This window comes from Pimephales promelas, chromosome 1 (assembly GCF_988280905.1).
Source record: "Pimephales promelas chromosome 1, fPimPro1.hap1.1, whole genome shotgun sequence".
Lineage (NCBI taxonomy): Eukaryota > Metazoa > Chordata > Actinopteri > Cypriniformes > Leuciscidae > Pimephales > Pimephales promelas.
In genome coordinates, this window is record NC_142769.1 from 17,787,934 (window position 1) to 17,813,145 (window position 25,212).

At 39.5% G+C, this 25,212-nt stretch overlaps 1 protein-coding gene across 2 annotated transcripts in view; it reads left to right on the forward strand.

Annotated features, from left to right (window-relative positions):
* Positions 1 to 25,212, forward strand: part of slc8a4b (solute carrier family 8 member 4b) — a 95,221-nt gene that overhangs the window by 24,485 nt on the left and 45,524 nt on the right. Inside the window, exons 3-6 of one of the 2 annotated variants that reach the window (XM_039669551.2) lie at positions 342 to 381; positions 20,764 to 21,855; positions 23,453 to 23,716; positions 23,904 to 24,388. In XM_039669551.2, coding sequence (XP_039525485.1) covers positions 20,809 to 21,855; positions 23,453 to 23,716; positions 23,904 to 24,388 — 1,796 coding nt within the window. In that variant the 5' untranslated portion in view covers positions 342 to 381; positions 20,764 to 20,808. The remainder of the gene's footprint in view (positions 1 to 341; positions 382 to 20,763; positions 21,856 to 23,452; positions 23,717 to 23,903; positions 24,389 to 25,212) is intronic. The other variant, XM_039669550.2, reaches the window with a different exon arrangement.

Below are 25,212 nucleotides of genomic sequence, written 5' to 3' on the forward strand. Positions count from 1 at the left end.
ATTTTCTTTTTTATATTATAGTAAGAATATGTATAACTCAATGTTTTAACTAACTGAAAAAAGCTGAATAATTGTTTCAACATTAAACTTACCGATTAGCCGGCAAAATAATCTACGATTAGTCGATTAATAGTTCGAGTAATCGGTAGCTTAATCGATTATCAAAATAATCGTTTGTTGCAGCCCTATCTCGCAGTCGTCTGGGGTCCGCAACAAACGCGGGAATGCAGCTTTGATCTGCAAACAAATCCTCTCCCATGTCTCACGCTTAGTTTAGCTTGATATCCCAGTGCCGAATTTCACTTTTATAATCTTTTTTTTTTTTTTTTTTAATTTTCTAGCACCAACTGGGCCAGCAGCAGTAACTGATCCTGCTTCCAGGTGGGCTTTCTTTTCCATTTTGGCGAATTCATAATCCACCGTCATTCAACTACATTACTTCAATAGGAGCAACATTTCCTTGCTTTAAGTAGACTATTTAGGCTAATAGGATGTCAATTAACCAAGCAAGTGTTAATGCAAGTGTCGTTTTTCATTATTAGGCAAGTGACGGTTTTCATTGGGGTATTAGGCTACCTTGATTTTAATTTAATTTAATTCACGACTTTTCTCTCTCTCTGCCTTTTTAGAATTACACTTCACTGGGGCCTGCACAAACATGTCATTATATATGCATTTCGATGACGTTACTATTATTATTTTGTGTAGCACACAGACTTATTTAGATGTTGTAATTCCGTGATTTGTTGTGTCTGTGTTGTATTTCGCATGATGGCCCTGTCATCTAACAACCAATCACTGCAATCATTGCGAGGAAGCTCGTGCATGAGAATTGACGTCATCCATAGCAACGAAGACTCACTCTTAGTTTAGTTGTCATTTTTCCTTACTAAGAGTAGGTCTGAAAGGCGTTATGAATAACTTTCAAGAGTAAACTCTTAGCTAAAATATTTTAGTGCAAATTAGGGGTACTCCTAGTGGTAAGATAAAATTATTTGTGATTACAGCCCCAGGACACCTTACCTCAAATGCTGCCTTTGTGTTTTCGAGGCAACAAGTCAGCTTTCTAAGCTTTTTGACGCAGCCCTAGAAAGTTATTGACAAGTGATTTTGATCAAGGTTGCAGCTAATTGGATATTGAGGGCAAGAGTTGAGAACCCCTGTCATATAGACATGCTATAGACCCCCCAAAAATTATTTAAAAGCTCAGCCCGGTATACTGTATATTTATCACATTTACTCAATGTTTTATCTTGTAATGGAATATTTTGTTATTAGCCCCCACAAAAACATTTATTCAGTCCATTCAGAAATAAAAGTATTCTGGAAAGTATTGTGTTGAAGATAAAAAGTGTCTGAAGGGTTATAAATCCAAATGACACTTTTCTGTTATGCATAGCCAATGGGAACTTAGAATGGACTTCGCTGTTTAAACTGAGGCTTTTGATAACTATTGGTTTTCAATTTCAAGGGCACACACGCTCTCTTTTTCACACACACACAGACACTTGCGGTACACTCTCCTGCTGAGCAGCCAGCTGCTTGTTTTGTTAGTGGTGGGCTGTCTGGTTCTGAGCTTGCTGTTCCTGTCCAACAGGCTCCATAATTCAGCTGCTGCTGAAGGTCACCATGCATAAATTTACTGTAAACTGTATCTACTAAGATCAGTCCGTGTAGAGGTCAGAGAACTTGAGCTGCTCTGACTGCTGATATGTTCCCTGCTGGGATATGAATGACTCTCAACATCATTTCCTTTCTGCAGACTTACTAGTGATCCACTGCTGTGTTATTCTGAGACTGCTGTAGCAAATGAGAAGTTATGTAATATGTGAAACTAATTATACAGAACCACAAATTCTTGGACAGTTTTTGGAAAAATCCCTCGTAGAAATAACAAGATTTCAAAAACATGGGGTTTACAGTTAGCCATTAAAAGGAAAAACTCAACAACTGTAACTCTGCCAGTTTTATATAAGGGATTAAAAATGGTCGATGGTAGATGCCACAATTACACCGTCTGACACTTTAACGAATATTTCTGATTTCAGGTAGACATTATTTATTAGGTATTTATTTGGATTTTTATATTTTGCGACTTAAGCTGGCCAACAACTGGTCACTATGTATTTCAGAGTGAAGCATGGCATGGTGTTACTTTTACACAAGCAACTCATTAGCTCATATTACTGTCACCATTCAGCTCAGTTTGGTATTGTTTTCATGGACTTTCAGTCTGTTTTCTATGGAAGCTGGTTTCCACCACTGAATAAAAAAAGAAAAAAATAATTGCGATTTTTATCTCACAATTGCGAGATATAAAGTCAGAATTGCGAAATATAAAGTCAGAATAGCGAGATATGTATCTTGCAATTCTGACTTTATATCTTGCAATTCTGACTTTATATCTCACAATTGCGACTTTATATCACGCAATTCTGACTTTATATCACGCAATTCTGACTTTACATCTCGCAATTCTGATTTACATCTCGCAATTCTGAGATATAAAGTCAGAATTGCGAGATATAAAGTCAGAATTGCGAGATATAAAGTCAGAATTGCGAGATGTAAAGTCAGAATTGCGAGATATAAAGTCAGAATTGAGAGATATAAAGTCAGAACTGCGAGATATAAAGTCAGAATTGCAAGATATAAAGTCAGAATTGCGAGATATAAAGTCAGAATTGAGAGATATAGTCAGAACTGCGAGATATAAAGTCAGAATTGCAAGATATAAAGTCAGAATTGCGAGATTCGCCGAGCCCCGCCCCCCTTAGTTACTGTTGCTACCTCCGTCAAACAAATGGTCAAACACGGGCAGCGCGACAGATTGCCATGACGGCAAAGGGTATTCCCGTGCGTGTCAGTGACCTTTTTTGGAGCAATACCTCCGCGATATCAAGCAAGATCGAAGCAAAAGGGGTTACGGTATGCGGTGGAGGGATTTATTCCAAATATAAAATTAAGAAATGAATGAGACACGACTACTATTGATGCTAATGCTTACCAGTCTCAAGAAAAATCAGAAAAACCCATGATCATGCTAAGTTACCTCAAATGCAACCAGCACAGCCTTGAAGATTTTATAAACTGGTTCAGTGGCTAATTGTTTGGAGTTCGAAATATATAACTTGCGCTGCATATTTATTCATTTTGCCTCCGATACAGGAGTACACGTTCGCTTTAACAAGCAGGTTGTTCATTACCACAGCAACCGATTGCGTGTCATGCTCATGCTGAATGCGATTTTCGTGTTTAAAAAGTAACTAACGTTATGCATAAGAGACGGAAAGAGGCAGAGAACCATACGTTGTTTAAGGTTATTTCTATTCGTTACGATATTGATATATGAACTGATGTTGTCATGTAAGCTTCATGCTTTCCCTGTTGCGAACGTCCTCTAAACTGTAGTCTACGGTGCTGCACTGCTAACTTAGCTGACTGCTGCTCATTTTCCCAGAGAATATCATGGTATGTTAACAACAACCCTTTAGAAAATGTACAGTAAGTCCTTTGTGGATCCTCTTGATCTGCTTTCTCCGTGCTTCTTTGACTAATCTCAGTCGCACGCACACTGCACGCGAGACGAGTTAACCATGTTCGACACATTTAACTGGAATTGGGGCGTCCACACTGTTTAATACATCTTAGGCACCGCTCGCGTTGTGTTTTGGGCTTTGGAAAGGGAAAAAACACAACTTCTCCAGACAATCTCTCGGGGTATCATGTGTCCGATTTACAAACGCCGTGGGCGCACCGCTTACTGTTTGACGGAACAGCTCACACAGTAACGGTTGCTATGATGTGTGATTGGACAATGGCCATTTTGTGGGAGGGGCCGGCGAAAGGTCAATTGCATGATATAAACTTTATATCTCGCAATTCTGACTTCATATCTCGCATTTGCGAGATATGAAGTCAGAATTGTGAGATATATAGTCAGAATTGTGCGATATATAGTCAGAATTGTGAGATATAAAGTCAGAATTGCGAGATATAAAGTCAGAATTGCGTGGTATAAAGTCAGAATTGTGTGATATAAAGTCTGAATTGCGAGATATTAAGTCAGAATTTCGAGATATAAAGTCAGAATTGCGAGATATAAAGTCAAAATCACAGATTTAAATCTCACAATTCTGTCTTTATATCATGCATTTCTGACTTTATAACAAAATTGCGACTTTATATCTAGCAATTCTTACTTTGTGTCTCGCAATTCTGACTTTATATCTCACAATTGCGACTTTATATCACACAATTCTGACTTTAACAACTCACGATTCTGAGAAATAAAGTCAGAATTGTGAGATAAAAAGTCCCAATTACCTTTTTTATTTTTCATTCTGTGGCGGAAACAAGCTTCCATACTTTTCATTTGTCCCATGTCTTCCTTGTTCTGGTTACCATCATTATTACTTTGTTTGTTTCAGCTGTTTGATTAATTATCTTGTTTGATTTTCCTATTTAGGGGCTGTTTACCCGACACTATTTTCAGCTTAACAGTTTTTATGCGCTGTGGCCGCTCATTTACACCGCTACGGTGTTTTGGGTGCCTGAAGATGAAAACTTTAGAAAACAGGTTTCAAAGTACAAGTTTTTTTAAATGGTGTCTGTGTAAACAACAAAAACGCTAATCTCTGAAGACGATTACGTCATGCACATATGTACTACGTGTTCAGTCTATGGTGTTTCTTCGCCATCCAATGGCCTTTAGTCGTTTACAAGAATCAGTGTGAATGGGGATTGTTTTGACAATGGTGTCGTCTGTACGCGGAAAACTCAAAGGAAAAACTTCTTTGTTTCAAGCATATCGTTGTCGTGTAAACGTACGCTTAAATTACACCTGTAATTTTGTTTCTTTTTTGCATGGCCTTTTTGAGTTTTCCCAACAAGTACAACAACAAAAAAGGGATAAATTGCACAGACAGTATATGCTTAATTTACTAAAATCAAAAAAGATTTTCTTACAGTGTTCATAGATCCCCATGACAGTGGACTAGCTAACTGAGCTCCAAACCAGCACTTTTTTTATCACAGTTAATTTATTTTATTCTTTGTCCGTTCTATCTTGTTCTCTGTCTGTCAATTCACTTTTCTACAAAGCTTTATGTCCTACAGCAACCTTTCTTCTTGCCCTTTTCACACTTCATCTCAATCTCTCCCTCTGTGTATTTGTGTGTAGAATGGACTGTGGTGCTTTCATCCATGAGTGGACATGTTCTAAGAAGGCCTCGTCAGCGTAGCACACACAGGTGCATCCACACACACACACACACACACACACACATGACTACATGCAAAACAGTTTAGACTTCTATTTTAAGCACCCATTTATTGTGAGAATGACCATGAAGACATTTATCTCCTGTCCAATCTTATATTACAGCAGTTCCCACAACAATTACCCGCAAGCATTTACATCTATTTAACATGCATGGCCATGGCACCCGCCACGCAAGACAACCACTGGCCATCATCATTAGCTGCCAAGCATGCAATTAGCTAATTATGAAATATAATAGCCTGCTTCTTTCAGCACATCTGACTGTGAGGATGATGGGCTGAGTCCTTAATTTTCTGTTTTAGAGGGATATTATGAGCTACACAGTGGTTACATTTGATCTCCATTGCCTATAAATCCCTATAATGGATGTTCTTCTCTCCGCCCCATTGGTTTTGCCTTAAGAAGTCAGCGGGGATCATAGTTAGTAACAATGAGCCTCTGTGAAACATTTCAAAGGGGGGGTTGACTGCTTTTTTTTCTTTGCATGATTGTGTTTATGGGGTGCAATATAACATGTATTCATGGTTTTTCTTTTTTTAAAAGTCTTATTTTTCATAAACTTTACCTTTATTGTCAGCCGTGCTCTCCTCTGTCCTCGAACAAACGGTTGACTTCCTGATTCTATGAAACCGCTCCCTCAGAAACACGTAGTGGGCTCAGATTGGTTAGTTTGGGCTGGTGTGTTGTGATTGGCTAAACTGTCACTCATGTTGTCCTGAAGGTTAACGCCCATTACCTTTACGGGCGAAATGTGAGCTCCGGTCCAGATGTAAATATGTGTCGAACTGCAGTATCAGTTTGAGGCAGAATCAGACAGAGAAAGCCGCGATGAAGAGAGTACACAGAACCTCACCACACACGGCTCTTACTAGACATTTCTGAAAGATAATTTGCTACATTTTCTAACGTTATGCACGTTTGTTTTACACATCTGACTGGCAACAATACCAACTGACTGGCTATTAATGTTATACTCAAACAGCGTTGGCATGTTTACGTTCTTGATCAAATCGAAAATAACGTCATAAAGCATATATACATGAAAAATACATTTACAACATTAGTACTTATACAAAATTCAGGTCCATAATGTTTGTACGCGTTTGTCGTAGACACAATACCATTACTAGTAGCCTATAGTGGCTATAAAGCCAGCGCTGGCATTTGAAAAAAATAAAACACAAGGCTACATCTGGAAATATTCATGAAAATACATTTAAAATGATTAAGTCTCAGCCTACTTACAGGTTGTGGCCCAACAACTGCTGCCTCTTGTTTTAAAGTTGAAACTGCTTCACGTTTTTCTTTTTAAATCCGGTGTTGAACTCGAAAATGTTGTGTGGAAAATGTACAATCATTTCTCAAATGTGCATCGATGTGATTCAGAGAACAAAAAAATTTCTCTTCCAGATGTGAAATCTATAAATCACAAATGATCTTGAAGTTGTACACAGCTGACTGGTTTCAAATCTATGTCTTATAAACGCTTTCTAAATAATGTCATTTTAACATATAAAAGAGCACCAATCAACAGCAAAGTCCTTTACTTGAAAATGGCGAGCAGCAAGAATTGCTTAGATTTCCAAACAGCTGTTGTACTCAAACTCTCTACCACAAGGAAAATGTGTGTTTGATGGGGATTGTGGTAAACTTTAAAATAAAAGAGGGCTAGGAATACAATCCTAGCTTTAAGCAAGCATGTGTTTTTTTCCTAAAATAATCATGCAGATTCATTTTCAAAGATACAATGCTGTTCAATTTTTAGGTTCAGATTCTGAAAAAAAAAACCCTCACCAAGGCTACATTTATTTGACCAATGTAATGCATTCTTGCTGAATTTCAGATCTCTTTAAAAAATTATATAATTTTTGAATGATAATTAACTTTTTGTTGTATTAAAAACCCACTAAGTTCAAAAAGTTGCCTTTTATAGACATAGGACTTGATCTTTAAGAGATATTTTACTAAATCTAAAATTCTGTCATCATTTTCACCTTATCATTCTAAACTTGTATGGCTTCCTTGATTTTGTGGAACATAAAACAAGTTGTTTTGAAGAATTTTGGCGACCAAAAAGTTTTGTTTACCATTGAATTCCATTGGAATGACAAAAGAAACACTGACACTGCTTCCGAAATTGAATACTTCCCTATAGTATGTGAATAACAGTACTCCAACCGAGCCAAATACATATAGTATTTGGAAAACAGTAGGCAAAAAGTAACCGGATGACCTACTACTTTAGCCAAGATTCTGAAGTGTGCATTTGGTGGACACTTTACTAACCCATGGCCACGGGAGAGAATTTATGAATGGCAATGAAGCGATGCAACTGATGCTGGTATTTACGTGACAGTTAACAACATAGTGGATTTTCATTCATTTTCATTCATGTTAAATGCATACTTTTTCAGTGGTCACAAAGTAATTCAAATTTAAATATAGTGCCAACTCAGACTGAGATTTCAGATGCACTATAGACATTCCTTAAAATATCTTTTTATGTTTCACAGAAGAAAGAAAGTCACATGAATTTGAGTAAATGATGGCAGAATTTTTGGATGAATCTCTTAAAAATATTTCTAAGTTCTGACATCCTGTATAAAAAAGAACAGGTGTTGTGGCTATCCAGTAGTTCCTGGAACTTAACATGAGCCAGCTGGAGAGAGGCAGGTTCAGTCAAAGGCTGATCTTGGGTCAGACCAGACTGTGCTGATGTAGGACAGGAGTGACCTCTGCAGCTTTTGACTGTGGTTTTTAAAGAGGGAAATAAAGGAAAATGAATGCAGGTGGTGGATAAATAAGAGTGGTAGAAAGGATCACAGAGGGCAGCCATGATTGGGAAAGTAATGAAAAAGATGAGTGGAGAGTGAGCCACACGCCTCTCAGTGCAACATATAATCTCTTTTTGCTTTTCCTCCAAGGTCAGCCCTTTTAAAAAACAGCCTACAAATTATTTGGTAATGAAACTGATACCAGATATGCATCAGTAGGTCTTCTCTTCTTCTTATCTCACTTTTATTTTCTCCACACTATGTCTTATTTATGATAGTACTTACTCCTATTGATCACTACTAATGGATTCACTAAGATAAGAATCCTTCTGAGACAGTCCTTTAGACAGTGCATTCTCAGTGCTAGTCAACCCGATAGTTGCAAAAGTAAAATAAAATACAAATAAATAACTACACACTTTAACATAATAAAAAGTTACTTTATGAATTTTGACTTTTCTTTATGTGCGTAGTCTTTGACACACAAGTGTGAAGAATAGACAGCATAGAGTTACAGAGTCATGTGAATCAAATTCAGTGTTTGAAGTAGCTGTTTATGGGACAAATACACAAGAAGGAAATAACCTGTTAGTCTGGCTAGAATGTATTTAGAAATAAATTCTGCAGGTACCTAAGTTGTTACTGTTTTGAAAATATAAGGGGTGAGGACATTGTCTTGTTCCCCTGGCCTATGGATACTGATGTTAATGGTAACTGACTCAAATGATTGTTAGCAAAGATGATGTTTCCCACCTCAAAATGCCTTTTCCATGGTGAAACCCCATCGGACAAGGCCAAATTGGGCTATTGGAAAAGGTTTATTTGCTGTGGTGGAAACCTTCAGGTTTCTAAACTCAGGCCTCATGCTACCTTCACATGCTATCGGGAATGTCCTACTTTTTAAGTCGCAATTATGAGCTTGTCACGTTCAAGGGCTTTGTTGTCAAAAAGAAGATCAACCATGATCAATGATATTTGGATTCCCATTCAAAGTTGCTGAGAATTCTGGAATTTCCATCAAATACAGGCTATGTTTGTGGTGGATTAGTCAAGTCAAGTCACCTTTATTTATATAGCGTTTTTTACAATACAGACTGTATCAAAGCAGCTTCACAGTGATGACATGAATTAAATAATACAATGTCCCCAACTAAGCTTTCCAAAAGCCAAGGCAACAGTGGAAAGGAACCAAAACTCCATCAGGTGGCAGAATAGAGAAAAAACCTTGGGAGAAACCAGGCTCAGTTGGGGGCCAGTTCTCCTCTGGCCAACGAAGGAACACTGTGTGATTCGGGCAGCATTACAAGTCAAATTGGATCGGAACATTAAGAGTATTTGTCCATTTCCATTTGTTTGGAAGTCGAAGTAATCACGCCGGTATGGAGACGAGTTGTTGAGGATCAGTGCCGATGGCTGTCATCGAAGGATGATTTGGGATTGGTCCAGGCACAGGTCCACCATAGAGGGTCCCTCGGGATAAATAGAGACACTAATATTAGCGTAGACGCCATCCTTCTTATGAAGTACCAATTACATCAGGATTTACGGGATGTGTTCCAGGTTCTGGCTGATTAAGCCAAACTTCCAAACTGAAAGAGTGTGTCTGCTTCCCGGACAATGTTAGGAAGATTGTTCCAAAGTTTTGGTGCTAAGTAGGAAAAGGATCTCCCGCCTGATTTTGATATTCTAGGTATAACAACTGGCCGGAATTCCAAGATCGCAATAGACGTGAAAGACTATAATGCGTTAAGAGCTCACTCAAGTACTGGGGAGCTAAACCATTTAGTGCTTTGTACTGTAAGTAATCAACAATATTTAAAAATTTAATAGGCAGCCAATGTAGGGTTGACAAAACCGGGGCTAATATGGTCATACTTCCTGGTTCTGGTAAGAATTCGAGCTGCTGCGTTTTGAACTAGCTGAACAAAATATGCTTCAAATAATTATTCATAAATGCACTACTTTAACAATAACACAAAACTAATAAAGCACAGGTCTGGGAGGATTCAGCCTCTTAGTTCCTTTAAGGAAGCAGATGACCAGATCATTCTCCCTCAGTGACAGGCCAGTCGAGGGTTTTGTGAACTGTAAAGACTCTGGGTGGATCTGATATGGGGAGTTTCATAATTAATAATTATTCATACAGGTCTGGATCAGATCAGTCTTGCATAATATTAAATCTCCCGATAAGGGATGATATGTTATTTTACCTGCATGCATGTGTATCTTGGTAATTAACCACAAGTTGATTGCAATTAATCACACAGATCACGTTTTACAAACAGGTAAAAATTAGTTCAATTGTCTGAATAATATTTGTGGGGATTTATGATTTGTAATATTTTCGGGGATTTATGATCGACGTCTGCATGCTGCCGCAACGCATTTTACACTAATTCAAAATTAAGGGTCATTTTTGGCTTCAATATCTTGTGGAAAAGAGATTTTCCTGTAGTGTAAGATATTATGCAGTATGAGAGAACCTCTCGTAAGAGAACTTGTATTTACGATAATTCCGACAGCACGTGAAGGCTGCATTATTAGACTCTTAGCCCTGCAGGAACTCTTGTCAGCAAAGGACACTCTTGATTGCCAATTTTAGTCTGTTACTTATTGACAAGAGCTCATGTCAAGCTCATTTTGATCAATAATAAATCCTATCTGTGTGAACTTTAGGGCAAAAAACTTTTTTACTTTTTTTTTCTAAATAAATAGTAGTTTCTCAAACTTAGTCTTTCAGGTCAGAGAGTGCGAGGACTCTTAATTCTGCAAGTCGTGGCACTTTTTCTAATCATGTAGTAGTGGCCCTGCCCACAGAGCCTGTAGTGGATTTCAGCTTGTGCACCTCCAACAAAACTCTTTGAAGGAATTAATGCTCCAGGGACTTTTTTGTGTAATAGGGAAACAAATAGGCTTTTCGCACTTGATATTGCTAAAGCCTGGGTTAACACAATTAATCCTGGGTCATCAGATTTGGAAAAACTATGCATTTGTAAACCATGTGTTAACATTCTTATTTAGAAACATTTGCAGGGCAAAAGCAGTGTCTTTTAGTCTTGAGTTATTAAAACATTGCTTAAAAGTCCCATGAAAACTGCTTTTTGGATGCTTTATATCCACAAGTTTCCTACGCCCCATGAGGCCTTGCGCCAAAAGTGGGCGCGTATTCCGGTTCGAAGTAAACAAAGCACGAACTTGACATGCTTGACACTCGTTCATTCAACAGTTGACAGTCATTCAAGTTATAGCGATCCAAACTAGCTAACGATGTGGGAGCACAACCTCAACAAAATTCAAAAGGGTGAAATAACAGTACCTTTACCCTCCGCAGTAGTTGATTGGGAGTATAATAACATTATTAATAATCAATATTCATCAAGGCATGGTGACAGACAGTTGTTTGAGCTGACAAATAAAAAAATACACACTTAGTCATTGCGGTTTGGAGTTGATTCAAAATTATAAATGAATGTGCTACTTGAATACATTAACTGCACATTTGGTATTCTGTCAACACAGGCTTTGATCCTGAGTTTAGGTGTAACATCAGTAGCGAACAGTATCACATGCTGGTAGAGTTTATAGAATATTAAGACTTTAAACAAATGTACACAGGAAGATTCGTCGTCTTTTGGGAGGTGATGGAAACTACAGTCGTTGGCAGGATCAGAGACGGGCTCTGGCAGGATCACTCTGATTTCGTTTTCAGCTTATGTTCAAAACAATCACGTTTAAGCCACTGAATTAGTTTAGTCCGGGTATACATACAACCACGAACAGCACATGTTGTCCCTGAGCTCCGTGACGACATCTCTCGTAAAGATTTGCGTCTTTAAATAGTAAAATAATTCTCAGAAAAACAGCTAGCCTCTTCGCTAACTAACACAGAAATTACCATTGGAATGCTACTTCCGCCGCCTCACCGGAAGTTTCACCCACTTTATTTTTTACAGGAGCGCCCCTCGGAAACTTGCGGATAGGCCTTATTGGTCCCCTAATACTGTATCTGAAGTCTCTTTCCCAAAATTCAGCCTTGGTGCAGAATTACAGCCACTACGAGCCAGTCCCACAATGAGCTTTCCTTAGTACGTGCCATTTCTGTGTCTGTAGCTTTAAATGCTAATAAGGAAGACAGAGGGGGGGCAATGTGGAGGGTGGAGGTGTGGCCTTGACCAGCTTGCGGCCATGGTACCATGCGCTAAGGTTTACAGTGGATGAAGACATGCAATCGTTCAAGCTTTCCAGTTTGACTCAGAATCTGATCCGGATGGAGAATCACCTAAAGAAGTTGCAACTCAGCGGCTACAGCAGGACATATCCGAATGGTTAGTTTAAAATAATATATTGTGTCTGGATACGGTACCTTAGTTGGTTTGATTGTGTATGCTTTTACAGTTAATATCATGTACGTATCGTGTAATAGCCTACGTTGTTGGCTTTTCATGTTGCTCTGATTTGATATCGTTCTAAAGCTGTATTGGCATCTATATCAGTAATTTTTGTAGTTTAGAGAAGACTAAATGCTCCCGACCACTAGGGGGCTCTTGGAGAGTGGTAAAGTTAATTTTCCCTTCCAATGTTCAGCAGTCTTAAAATTATATCAACACTACTATTAGTTTTATTGACATTAAATATTAATTCAAAATAACTTATGTGCATTATAGCTGTGTATTTACACTCAAACACTTTCACGTGCATGATCAAAGCGTTCTCGAGTAGAAATACACAGCTATAATGCATGTATGTGATTTTGGGCTTATCAACCCCGCTCATTTACACAGAAACATGCAGACTTTATATTGAAAAACAGGCACTTGATTTTTTTTTTCAAATGTCAGGAACATTTGATTTACTGTATTAAGTCATTTAAAGAATCTGTGTTGTTGTAATTGATTAAACACATAATTCAATGACTCACTCATAAAGATAGTTGCTTGTCACCATCTGTTGGCATAACCGCATAACCTGCAGAAAGAGTTAATCGACACCACCACTAATACACCGACTGAGTATATTAGCACTTGTATGATATAAAATGGAATGTACCTGGTTTCCTTTAACCGTTCCCAGTGGTGTATCAATAAAATAAACAGTGTTTGGCACTGTTTATTTTACTAGTACTTTTACTAAGGTACTGTGTAGACATCAAATAAAACATATAACATCACCGCTGGCCTATCAGTGCAGTGTAAAAAACCCTTTTTCTAGGGTGTAACTTCCAGTAAGCACCCTGCAAAGAAATCTCCATTATTTTCATGTCCTCATCACAATGTTTTGTGCTTCTTAGTATAAAACAGCTTTCAAAATATGCTGCATGCATCAGTGAACCAAAATGATGTCTCAAAGCAAAATACATATTTTTACAAACTTGGTGGCTATCTTAAGCACTATAAAAACACACCAAAGGAACCTGTTTCACATTGAAAACTATGGAAATGCATATAGTAGGCTGTAATCTTTTTGGTCAACCCTATACTATAACCCACACTCCACCCTTTATATCCTCAACATCACCATTCAGCCTGTGGCTCTCCACTTTGGGTTAAACCATTGTGGGGTGGATATTTGAATGGGGAACTCTGAACCCAACTACATTGGGATCTAAATACGGGCATGGTAGACTGTAGAACACCCATGGAGAGGTCTGGAAGATCATACTTGTGGATCCAAGCCCGGATCTAACTGAGTTAGGCAAGCTTTGAAAATACCTGGTGCTATATTTGGCAGCTTGTAAAACAGCTTGTAAAATGTGCTTCTTCAAGTAAGAGAGAGCAAAATATGAATGTATTTTCATAGTTTGCCAATGTCTGTCTGCATATTTTAGAAGATTGAAAAGATTTTAGGAGGGAATGAATAGTGTGCCTTAAGACAGACAGAGTGCACGGCCTCCAGCACCTCCAGTGTGTGTGTGTGTGTGTGTGTGTCAAGAGCAGACAAGACAACTGGTGAGATGGTAATGAGGCATATGCTGAGAAGATGTCAAGCCTTCCATAGTGAAGCCACAGTAACAGACTGCATCTACACACACAAACACAACTGCAGGAATATAAAATGCACCAATGGACTTGCATACTCAAAGAAAAAGTAGGCCTTAAGCGAGCTGAATCAGTCAACTTTATAAATTCTGCTGCATTTACCAGTTTGTACCATGTTATGAAAACGTCTAGGTTGTAACTGTAACCTCTGTTCCCTGAGAACAGGAAGCAAGACACTGTGTCAATGACGCTAAGGGGAACGCCCTCCATGTGAACCGGTTTCTGAAAAGCTATCCAATCAGCGCAATCGAATTTGACCGACGACAGCCTTTGACGTCACTACTAGTGCAACCTGGAAGTATAAAAGAGGCGCCTAGAGAACATGCCATCCACTTTCGTCTGAAGGGACTGTTCAGCAGGCATCTCATGGCTAATGACGCAGTGTCTCATTCCCTGGTCTCAGGAAACAGAGGTTACAGTCGTAACCTAGATGTTCCCTTTCAAAAGGAAACTCGCACTGCGTCGATGATGCCATGGGTTCACCATGCTGAGGGGAGTGCATGCCAATTATGGCTTGTGACAAACGTCAGAACTGGCAGTTTCAACCTGAAATGACAAAAAAACTCCCCATTCGGGTCACATACACACTGTCAGTGACCTTATTCCCTACGGTCACTGCCCAAGCTATAAGCCTCAAAGAGGCCTCAAAACAAGGAAAAGACTACCAAGGCTGCTCAAGGGCTTGAAACCAACAGCTACCACTGAAGGGGTTCCTTTAAGGGAATAATACCACGGGGTCCGAAAGGAGTGCCGTCCAGTCACTAGTCAAGCAGAAATTCCATCAGGAATGCTGACCTGATCAAATCTACTGACCTAGTCTTGTCAACAACCATCTGTTTTCCTAATCAGAGTCTCTGACTCTGTGAAATAGTTAAACAATAGTGAAACAATAGTGAAACCAGACTTAGGGTTAGCTAGGAAAATTATATATATCAAAGCTATGTGGACGGATGTGGACGATTCTGAATCGATTCTCAAACATCAAAAAATCGATTTTCCAAAAAACATTTATTATTGTATTGTATGTATTTATTGCGATGACTGAGCTTTAAATCAAAACACCCTCCTCGTTAGAAGCTCACGTGTGGAAATATTTTGGTTTCTATGAAGTTGAAGGGGGAAAGGAGCTGGACAAGAGCCACACTATTTGTAAGCTTTGTAGAATAAAATATTTCGTAAACACAACAAATATGAGAAGCTATGACACGTTTCCACCCAGACGAGGAAAAACACTCGGCTGTACCGGTCGTTGTTATATTATTAACTTACTACAAGTATACTGCTAGTTCAGCCACAAATTTGTTTTCCTGTTGGTTCTTTGCAATGTTAATAGAATATATTGTACGATAATTCTTCATGGCTCATTACTTGGTACTTTTAAAACAAAGTATTTATAGTCACACACACACACACACACACACAAACAAAAGATTTAGATAACCGATAATCGCAGCCCTCTGAATCGTAATCGAATCAAGTCGTGAGGTGTCTAGAGATTCCCACCCCTACTCACTAACAAGCCCGACTTCAGACCTTCATAAGCATTCCGTTTAATGGGAAAATATCATATCAAGAAGAGGGGACAGGATGGTTGTTAATTACCCTCAGAGGAAGGGGATCATTCACTGGCACTGGGAGCATCTGTGCTGGATCACCTCCCTCAGATCCCTCTTCTTCCTTGAGGTGCGACGACTTTATCTTTTAGAAGGAGGAGGAGTGCGAGAGGCGATGCTGAACCTCTGTGTCAGGAGTCAAGTTTAATTCCTCAACTTGTTTCTCTTCTCCCTCTCCTCCACATGCGCATTCACACAGCTGAACACTATCTAAATCAGCGTGTCCCGTTTCCCTCTCCTTCACGGTCACTCTCGCACTCTCATATCTCAATCTGCATTTGTGCCTTCGCTCATCTTCTCACATGTTTCCCATTTGCCCTAATCTTCTTGCCATTTAGATCTTGTGTTCTTATCCTTTCTTTGTTGGTTTATTGTTTGTTCATTCATGCCCGTTACAGACGCCTCATCATTGTACAGACTGATCTCGTAAAATGGCGTATGTATGTCACGGCAATTCGTATTTCCATATTTGGCGTGCTATCAACACGCATAATCGCTTTTCAGCGTGTTTATGAACGCCGTTGACTTAACGTTATATAAATATATGACTTACCTCAACCCCGTCCCTAAACCTAACCGTCACTGGGGTTAATGGCATTTATGACTGGAGATTTGACGTCGTGTACAGACACGCGGAATGACGCGGACGTTAATGGCGTAGACATGCACGCAAACACGCGGATACACGCGGATAGCTCAAAATGCGTAGAGATAACATGCCACTTGACTCGAAAGTCGTGATGTTATGTTGTTATATTACTGTATATATAAATATATGACCTACCCGTCATGGGGTTAATAGCATTTATGAGTCTTCCCCTACCATCCTAGGAAAAAAATATCGCTCCCCAGGACATTTAACGGCATTTACATACGCGCAGAATCACTCAGACATTTAACGGCATAGACACACACGCATACACGCGGATAACTCAAAATGCGTATAGATAACTCCACTTGACTTGAAAGTGGCGTGCATGTTTGCGCAAAAGTCATGATGTCATGTAGCATTGTGAATTATCTCTGCCTGATCTTGTCCTGTCCTGTCCTGTGTGTGTATCAGACAAGAGATATCACCTGTTATCCTGTGCCAAGCCTGTTAGTGTTGCTGTATCCACCAAGTGGAGTCAGCGCTCATCATCTCCTGTGTGCATTTCCTGACAGCAACTACCTGTGCCTTTCACTCTGTCTGGTTGCAGTCTGGTCTTTTTCAGTTTCATTCCGCCTAAATTGCCGGTGATCGGAATTTTCAACATTTATCTGATCCTCAAAAAACCTTTGCAACCAGCTTTCGCTTTTGGGTCCTTTTCGCACTGTGACACTCCGGCCCTGTCTCTGATCTTAGAACCGGAATGAGCCAGGCTCCCTTGGCTGTCTGGGCATGGATTCGGGCCGCAGCGGAATCCATGATTTAAATGTAGCCAAGCGCGCCTTCGCCTCTCTCGTCCAATGGCAGTAGAGAGACCCTGCCCCTGATCCAAATCCTTCAGCAGGTCTGCTGCCTGCAACACAGACATCGTGTATAAGGCAGCCCCAGCCTAACCTGTTGCCGCGTAGGCCCTGCCATTCAACCGAGATGTCATCTTGAGTGGCTTGGAAGGCAGGGCCAGGGGTTTTAGTGCCAATGCCTCTCCAGCAGTGGGATAGTTCGGGATAGTTTAGGCTGTGAGGGTTCAAGTTGTATCTCTTCTTCACCCTCATCAGTCATCTCCTGCTCTCTTGGGCTAGGTGCCAGAAGAGCACTTGCTGCTGGATGTTACATCAGAGGATGTAAGAGATGACACATCCTTGTCCAGCAGCTCACTTATGCGAGTTTCTGATGGGCATGATGGAGAAACACCTCTTTTAAAAACTCATCAGCAAGCTCCATCTGTGAACTCCATGATCCGAGTCTCCGCAGTGCATCAGCACGAGTGAGACCCGAACCACTGGGCCCAGATGCCTGTCCCTCTTCCATTGAGAAGAGCAGAGTTTTCTTAGTGGAAAACTCTCTGAGTCTGCACAATCAGGTCTCTCAAGAGCTGATTGTGCATGCTTTTCACCCAAACAGTAAACGCACAAGTTGTGTGTGCCATCTGGTGTAAGAGCTGAGACACGGATCCACAGACTTTTTGAAACGCTTATCACTTGCCATATTTGTTCTTACCTTTTTCAGGTGATTGCAAATCAGACAAAACAGTCCCTGAAGATGAAAAGAGGATAAGATGTTCTCTAGGCACCCCTTTTATACTTCTGGGTCACACTAGTAGTGACGTCATGGCTGTCGTCGGTCAAATTTGATTGCCGTTTTCAGAAATCGGTTCACGTGGAGGGCGTTCCCCATATCATCACTCAGAGCATCCCTCAGTTGGTAACGCATTGCAAGTTCCCTTTCGAAAGGGAACTAGTTTTATCTGAATATCCTGAGTTTTCTGTGAGAAATTATGATGCTACTGCACTTTTATTGCACCACTAAATCTCACTGTGGTGCCCCCAACATATTTTGCAATGTGTTAGTAAAACAGATTTTTTATCCCAGTGCAGTGAACCATGAGTGAATTTTGTCACCACAGACATATAGAATGAATATTAATAATAATGTTGACATATTTTTGATATGTTTTATATATCAACATATTGTTGATTTATTTTTATACACAGCAAATTATTAATCCATGTTTTTTTTTATTCAAACCCCACCCATACAGTCTAAAAAAATGCTGGGTTGGTTTAACCCAATTTTGGGTAAAATATGGACAAACCCAAATGTGTGGTTAAAAATGTTAACCCAAAGGCTGGGTTGTCCATATTTTACCCAATATTTAGAGGTTTTAGAGTTTTAGAGTGTAGAGGAGTTTACTGCTCAACTCAATCACGTAGTCACCTATCCACAAATTTTCAGATTTCAGAATAAATAATTGCTGGACATGGCTGTTTATCAGGCTAACAATGCTAGGTTAAGGTTAGAGGTAAGGTAATATATATAATATAATATAATCTTATATTAGGCGACAAATCTGGTTGTAAATATAGTAAATAAACATACACACACACAGACAGACACATTTGTTAGGTTTTCATGATTTATTATTTTATCTAGTAGTTTTCAAGTGCTCAAGTCACATATGCGCTGTTGTACATGCACTGTCCATTTGGTCACAAAAATGCAGGATACTCTGCACTTTAATCTCTAAGGCACAAAAATCATTGTCATTTAAATTAACTAAGTTGAACATATAAATTACTGTGAGCATCAGGCCACTTGTAAGTCCTTTACATGCAAACTACTTTTTGTTTGTTATAATGTACTGTAAAATGTAAAAGAAATGTTATTGAACATAATATATCATTTTTATACATAATAATACATAATGTGGTAGAAATTATATTGTGGTGGACAGGACATATTGATGTTGGTTCAGAGTAAACAAAATATTCTTGTGATGTATGTAGTTTGTTGGACACTATTGAACATCTAATGAGTGAGAAAAGTGTATTTTAAGAGAGACTATTTTCTGAAATTCCACAGGGCCAAAAGCGCCTGTGGTTCAAGAAAAAACGCCCCCTCACTGGTGACCCAACCAACTAATCTTCTTTAAGGCTCTATTTTTTTTTTCCATTCAAGTACACGTACACAGTCTGCAAGACCTGTTTAATTTATCTTATGTGTCAGTGTGTGTGTGTGTGTGTGTGCGTCCTGAGTCAGCACTGTGCTCTCAGCATTAGAAAGCTCAAGAACAGCAGCACTCTCCATTCAAGCTGTCTCTCTCTCTCTCTCTCTCTCTCTCTCACACACACACACACACACACACACACGTGCGTGTGCAAACGCACATACATTACAGATCTGAGAGGGACTTACTGACTTTAGTATACAAGCCTATAAACATGTTCAGACAGCTCCCTCTGCACACACACTTATAAGCCGTCCATTAGGTTATTAACGCAGTCATTATTTACTGATGACATCACAGCACATTTTTCTGTGTGTATGTGCAGTTTATTTGTGTAAGGTCTCGAATAGTTGTATTGATTTTGCTAGTGTCTAAAATTTTCTGGACTCTCATGTTCATTATTGTTTTGATAATCCCCATGTGTATTGAATGGCAGCTTATGAAATAATGTCTCCTCTCCTACGGTAAAAGTTTAAGAACTGGTCAATAAAAAAATGGCCACCAATCTTAATATTGAGAGTTGTGAACAGTACAGTGAATTTTGGGTGTGTTGTTACTGTATTCTCATATTTATAATGTTATTCCCAATGAAGTGGTGGATTTAGGAGAGGGGGTCAAGAAAGTTAAAGAAATAATGAGATGAGATGATGAAAAAATTGAGAAGCTAGGGGCAAATATGTCAACTCTGCAATCGGGAGGGATTGAATGAAGAAGCAGATCAAATGTGTATGAAGGAAGTAAAGAGAGGGATGTATAGTACGAAAGTGTAGGCACGTTGAGATGAAGCAGAATTAATGCGGTGAGACAGCACTACAGAGAGAGCTGTACAACCGTACAGAGACAGTGACAAGAGAAAGAAGGATTTTCACACCTTATAGAAATGGCCACAACCTCAATACTTAAATAATTTTTTGCTACTTTTGAATGAAAAAAAAATAATTATTTTATGTAACAAAATGATTCATAATTTTCTCTTGAATATTGAGTTCACTAAACAAAAAAAATGAAGGTTTGAATAAACCAATTTTTGAGTTGGTTTATTTTTGAGTTGGTTGAGTACGACTTGGTACTTTAGTTCTAAGCAGGTTTCTGTGCTGTAAAGTGTAGCATATTTGAATTTCCATCTCTATTAGTGTAACGGAGGCCAGCTAGTAGTTGCTGTGCGAGTAAACCTCACTCCTCGATCTCGATAGACGCTCTAGCGACAGACGCTAGAGGCTGCAGTCTTTAGCCTCCTTGTTAGCGCGCCTGACTCTCATGCCGGAGACCCAGGTTCGAGGCCCGCTCGGAGCGGGTCGAGTTGGACCCGAGTGTGAGGGGTTACATTAGCTTCTTATTTTCTTGAACAAAATACAAGTCAGAGTTTAAAACTCACTCACCCAATGTCTCTCTGTTTCTCCTTAGGTGGCGTGAAGAATTGTTGCAGAAACAGATCGGCCCCACCTCACCATGCCTTTGTCCCTCAGTTCAACCCGCATTTTCCCAATCTCCTTCATTCCCTTGATCCTCCCTGTCTTTCTCCTGTCTTTCTCTATCCCTTCTCAAGCTGACTCCCAAGATACAGTCCAATCTACCTCCAACTGTTCCCAGAATGACGTGTGTGCAGACGGGGTCCTCTTGCCAGTGTGGAATCCTCTAAATCCCTCAGTTGGTGACAAAGTGGCTCGTGCCATTGTGTACCTAGTGGCACTAGTCTACATGTTCTTGGGAATGTCGATAATTGCTGACCGCTTCATGACTGCCATCGAAGTTATAACTTCTCAAGAAAAAGAGATCACTACAAAGAAATCCAATGGTGAAACGGTCACCACTACTGTTCGCATATGGAACGAGACCGTCTCCAATCTGACTCTCATGGCTCTGGGTTCATCAGCTCCTGAGATTTTGCTTTCGGTCATTGAGGTCTGTGGGCATAATTTTGAGGCCGGTTCTCTTGGTCCCAGCACCATCGTGGGCAGCGCTGCCTTCAACATGTTTGTGATCATCGGGATCTGCATCTATGTGGTACCTGATGGTGAAAGGCGGAAGGTCAAACATCTTCGTGTGTTTTTCGTGACTGCGGCGTGGAGCATGTTCGCCTACGTCTGGCTCTATCTTATCATCTCGGTGTTCTCGCCTGGTGAGGTGGAAGTGTGGGAAGCAGTGTTGACGTTCCTCTTCTTTCCTCTCTGCGTGGTCCAGGCCTGGATCGCTGATCGGAGACTGCTCTTTTACAAGTATGCTCGCAAACGCTACCGAACCGACAAGGGCCATGGAATTATTGTGTCCGAGGGAGGGGAGGAGATTGGCAAGGAGGCAGGATTCACAAAGATGGACATGCTTGAAATTGATGGAATCACAACACATCTGGATGGAGTCCTGGGAGGGGAAAGTGGGCATGGAGGACGGGATCAAGAGGACGAGGCCAGAAGAGATATGGCCAGAACTTTAAAGGAACTGAAGCAAAGACATCCTGACAAGGACATGGAGCAGCTCATAGAGATGGCCAACTATCAGGTTAAAAAGAAGAAAGATATTAACACATTTTAATTATTTAATCATTTAAAATATAAATCACACAGTGATAAGCTGCACTGTGTGAATAAAAATCACACAGTGCAGCTTTAAAAGAAAAAAATAACCAAAACTTTCTTCTCTTTGTTCTCATTTTCTTTTGAATTCGATCTGCAGACGTCCTTTGAGTTGTTACAAAACAACATGACATTTTTATCCTAAACTAATATTACAGAATTTGCCCAGAATTTGTGAAAATTTGCATTAATCTCTATTCAACTCTAAATCTAATTTATGACGTTCTATTTTTTTGCAGGCCTGTTCATTTTAAACTGCTGTGTGTATTGTATATTTTTATAATATTAAAGTACTCTCCTAGTTTAGTAGACAATTGTAACTAAACCATTCATAGATTTCCCCAAAACTATAAACACTGTCTTGTGCTATTTTAAACATTGTTCTGTTTATTTTGACTATTTGACTATAGACCCCTTTTGCTGGAAGCAAAATAAAGTGAAAACTGGAGGCGGCCAATACAAACCAGCACAGATTCGGCTACATAATAAGGAGCTTAAATTATTGTTACTATTTTTGAATGTAATCTTGTTATGTTGTTTGGTGCGATGAAAATGCTGTATCTGGAATTTTTTATTTCTAGAAAATATTCACATCATTAAAATCGCACCGTAATGTCACTCTTTACATTGTCGTCGCCTCGGCGTTGGCTCGGCAGAACTGCGGATCGTACACACAAGTCTTGTACAGGACCATATAGTTACAGTATAGGCATCTAAAGATTTATATGCCCTCAGTTTCTCTTTACGATCGGTTTCTCTATAAGGTAGGTGTAGAAGTCAGGCCACTCAACCGAGGTAACGTAACATTAATCCTGTCAGATCGTCCATGCATTGAGTGAGCGTGTAGGTAGCTACGGGTCGGCCAATCTGGTTCCGTCCGTTAAAAATAACTTTTGGAAATAACAATCGCGGTCCTGGACACTGAGTGACCTTACACATTAGGATAAAATCAGATTTTCTCCATCATTGTTAAAAAACAAGCTAACAATACTTGCTAATAGCGTCAGGGAAGCGGCCAGAGGGATCGTTCTGCCTCCACCTAAGCTCCGCCCACAAAAAAACTTCAGCATGTTTACCAACTGAAAAGGGGTCTATTAGCTGTCAACTGAACTATAACAATAGCCTAGATTTTAAATACATTTTAAAAAAAATGTAATGTAAATGCTTTATTTCAACTTGAATCGCACCGGATCTGGATAATGTGGTTGTAGCGTGTATGCACATTAGTCGGATAGTCAAATGAATTGCTTATTGGTTCTTTAGGCTGCTCATTTGCTCCCAATCGCTTATCAATGGTGTGAGATTGGTGGTGACACCAGCTGTTTGTCTAAATAGTGCAAGACTAGGGAATTGTTTGGTAAACCTTTTTGAAAACAGTGATTATTTTTAAAAATCCCATTTAGTGCTGATTGTGGTGCGGACTTTACATGCTGCAAATTTAAAATAGTTGTTTTACAGCTTGAGAAAGCAGTCTGAAACTTAACTGCAGGATAAAAAAAACTTTCCCAAACCTACCTTCGCAGGTTCTGGTACAGCAGCAGAAGAGCAGAGCTTTCTACCGCATTCAGGCGACAAGGATGATGATTGGTGCGGGGAACATTTTGAAGAAACACGCAGCAGATCAGGCCCGTAAAGTGGTCAGCGGTGGGGAACCCCGAGAGCAGGAGGATGACCCTCATGTCACAAGAATAGACTTTGAACCTGCCCTCTACCAGTGCTTTGAAAACTGTGGTTCCTTAAAACTTTCTGTGCTAAGGCATGGAGGAGATGCTGGGTGTACTGTTAAGGTGAGTTTAAAGTAATATACTCTTTAGTTTATTCGTTTTTCCTAGGGAATAGGATACTTCAAAACTTATTCTCTGATCTTGACTATTAAATGATGCAAGTTATGGAATAGATTTTTTCGTTTGTTTATTTAATGAGAACAAGGAAGATCTTTGATCCTTTCAAATGTTTATTCATGCGAAACTCCAGGTGGATTATCGCACAGAAGATGGCACAGCTAATGCCGGTTCTGATTATGAATTTGCTGAGGGCACAATCGTCTTCAAACCTAACGAGAACCTTAAAGAGATCACCGTCGGCATTATTGATGATGACATCTTTGAGGAAGACGAATACTTCTATGTCCGCCTGAGCAATCCCCGTATAGTTGGCTGGGCTGATGGACATCCTATTGCTTTGGAGACTGGAGCACCTGCCCCAAGCGCAGCCCTTGGTGAGGCCCACACCGCGACCGTGACCATCTACGATGACGACCACGCAGGAATTTTTTCATTTGAGAGCGAATCGACACGAGTTAGCGAAAGCATCGGCATCATGCAGGTGAAGGTCCAGAGGACATCAGGAGCACGTGGTCTGGTGGCAGTACCGTACCATACAGTGGATGCGACAGCTTGTGGAGGGGAGGACTATGAGGCAGTGTCGGGAAAACTGGAGTTTCAGAACGACGAGACAATGTAAGAGGTTTCTCTCTGCTAATGTGTTTGTGTGTGTGAGAATGTGTGTGTCTGAGTGTTTGTGCCTTAATTTAGCTCTTTCTATCAGGAGATTTTAGTGACCCTTCACAGTGAAAATTATCTTAGGCACATAGTAGTTATTTACTGATTTAGGAAGTATAATTTTATTTTCTGTCTAAACTTTCATGTCTTCTCTATTTTCATTTTGTTTTGATGACTGTCTAGATTCAGAAAACAACATATTGTGATCCTAAACAGATTTAAGACTTAAACAGTTGAGTTTCACCGTTTTCAAATCCATTTAGCCAATTTTCTGATATTTAGAAGAATATCAGTAACCAGACAGTATATGGTCTCATTGACTTCCATAGTAGGAAAAAAAAAAATATATACTATGGAAATCAATGAGACCAGAAACTGTCTGGTTATTGATATTCTTCTAAATATCAGAAAATCGACTGAATTGATTCGAAAACGGTGAAACTTAACTGTTTAAGTCTGGGGGAGTTGAAAAATGAGCCTATTTCCAAAAAAAGTGGAGTATCCCTTTAACAACTCATCAATGACATATATTTATAATTGTATATTCTGAATTATTGGATGCTTTTTAATAAACACTGACCAAAAAAAAAACTATAAAGTTTTAGGGTTGGACCATATGATGATATGAAGAGTTCAGATGCAAAAGCATCTAAATGCCATTTGAAATTTTCTTCTTTAATGATGATTTTTATCAAACTTGTATATTTAAGTTCAGTAATGTCACTTAAATAACAATTAATAGGTAATTATCATTGCCATTTAAGTGAAATCACTGAACTTAA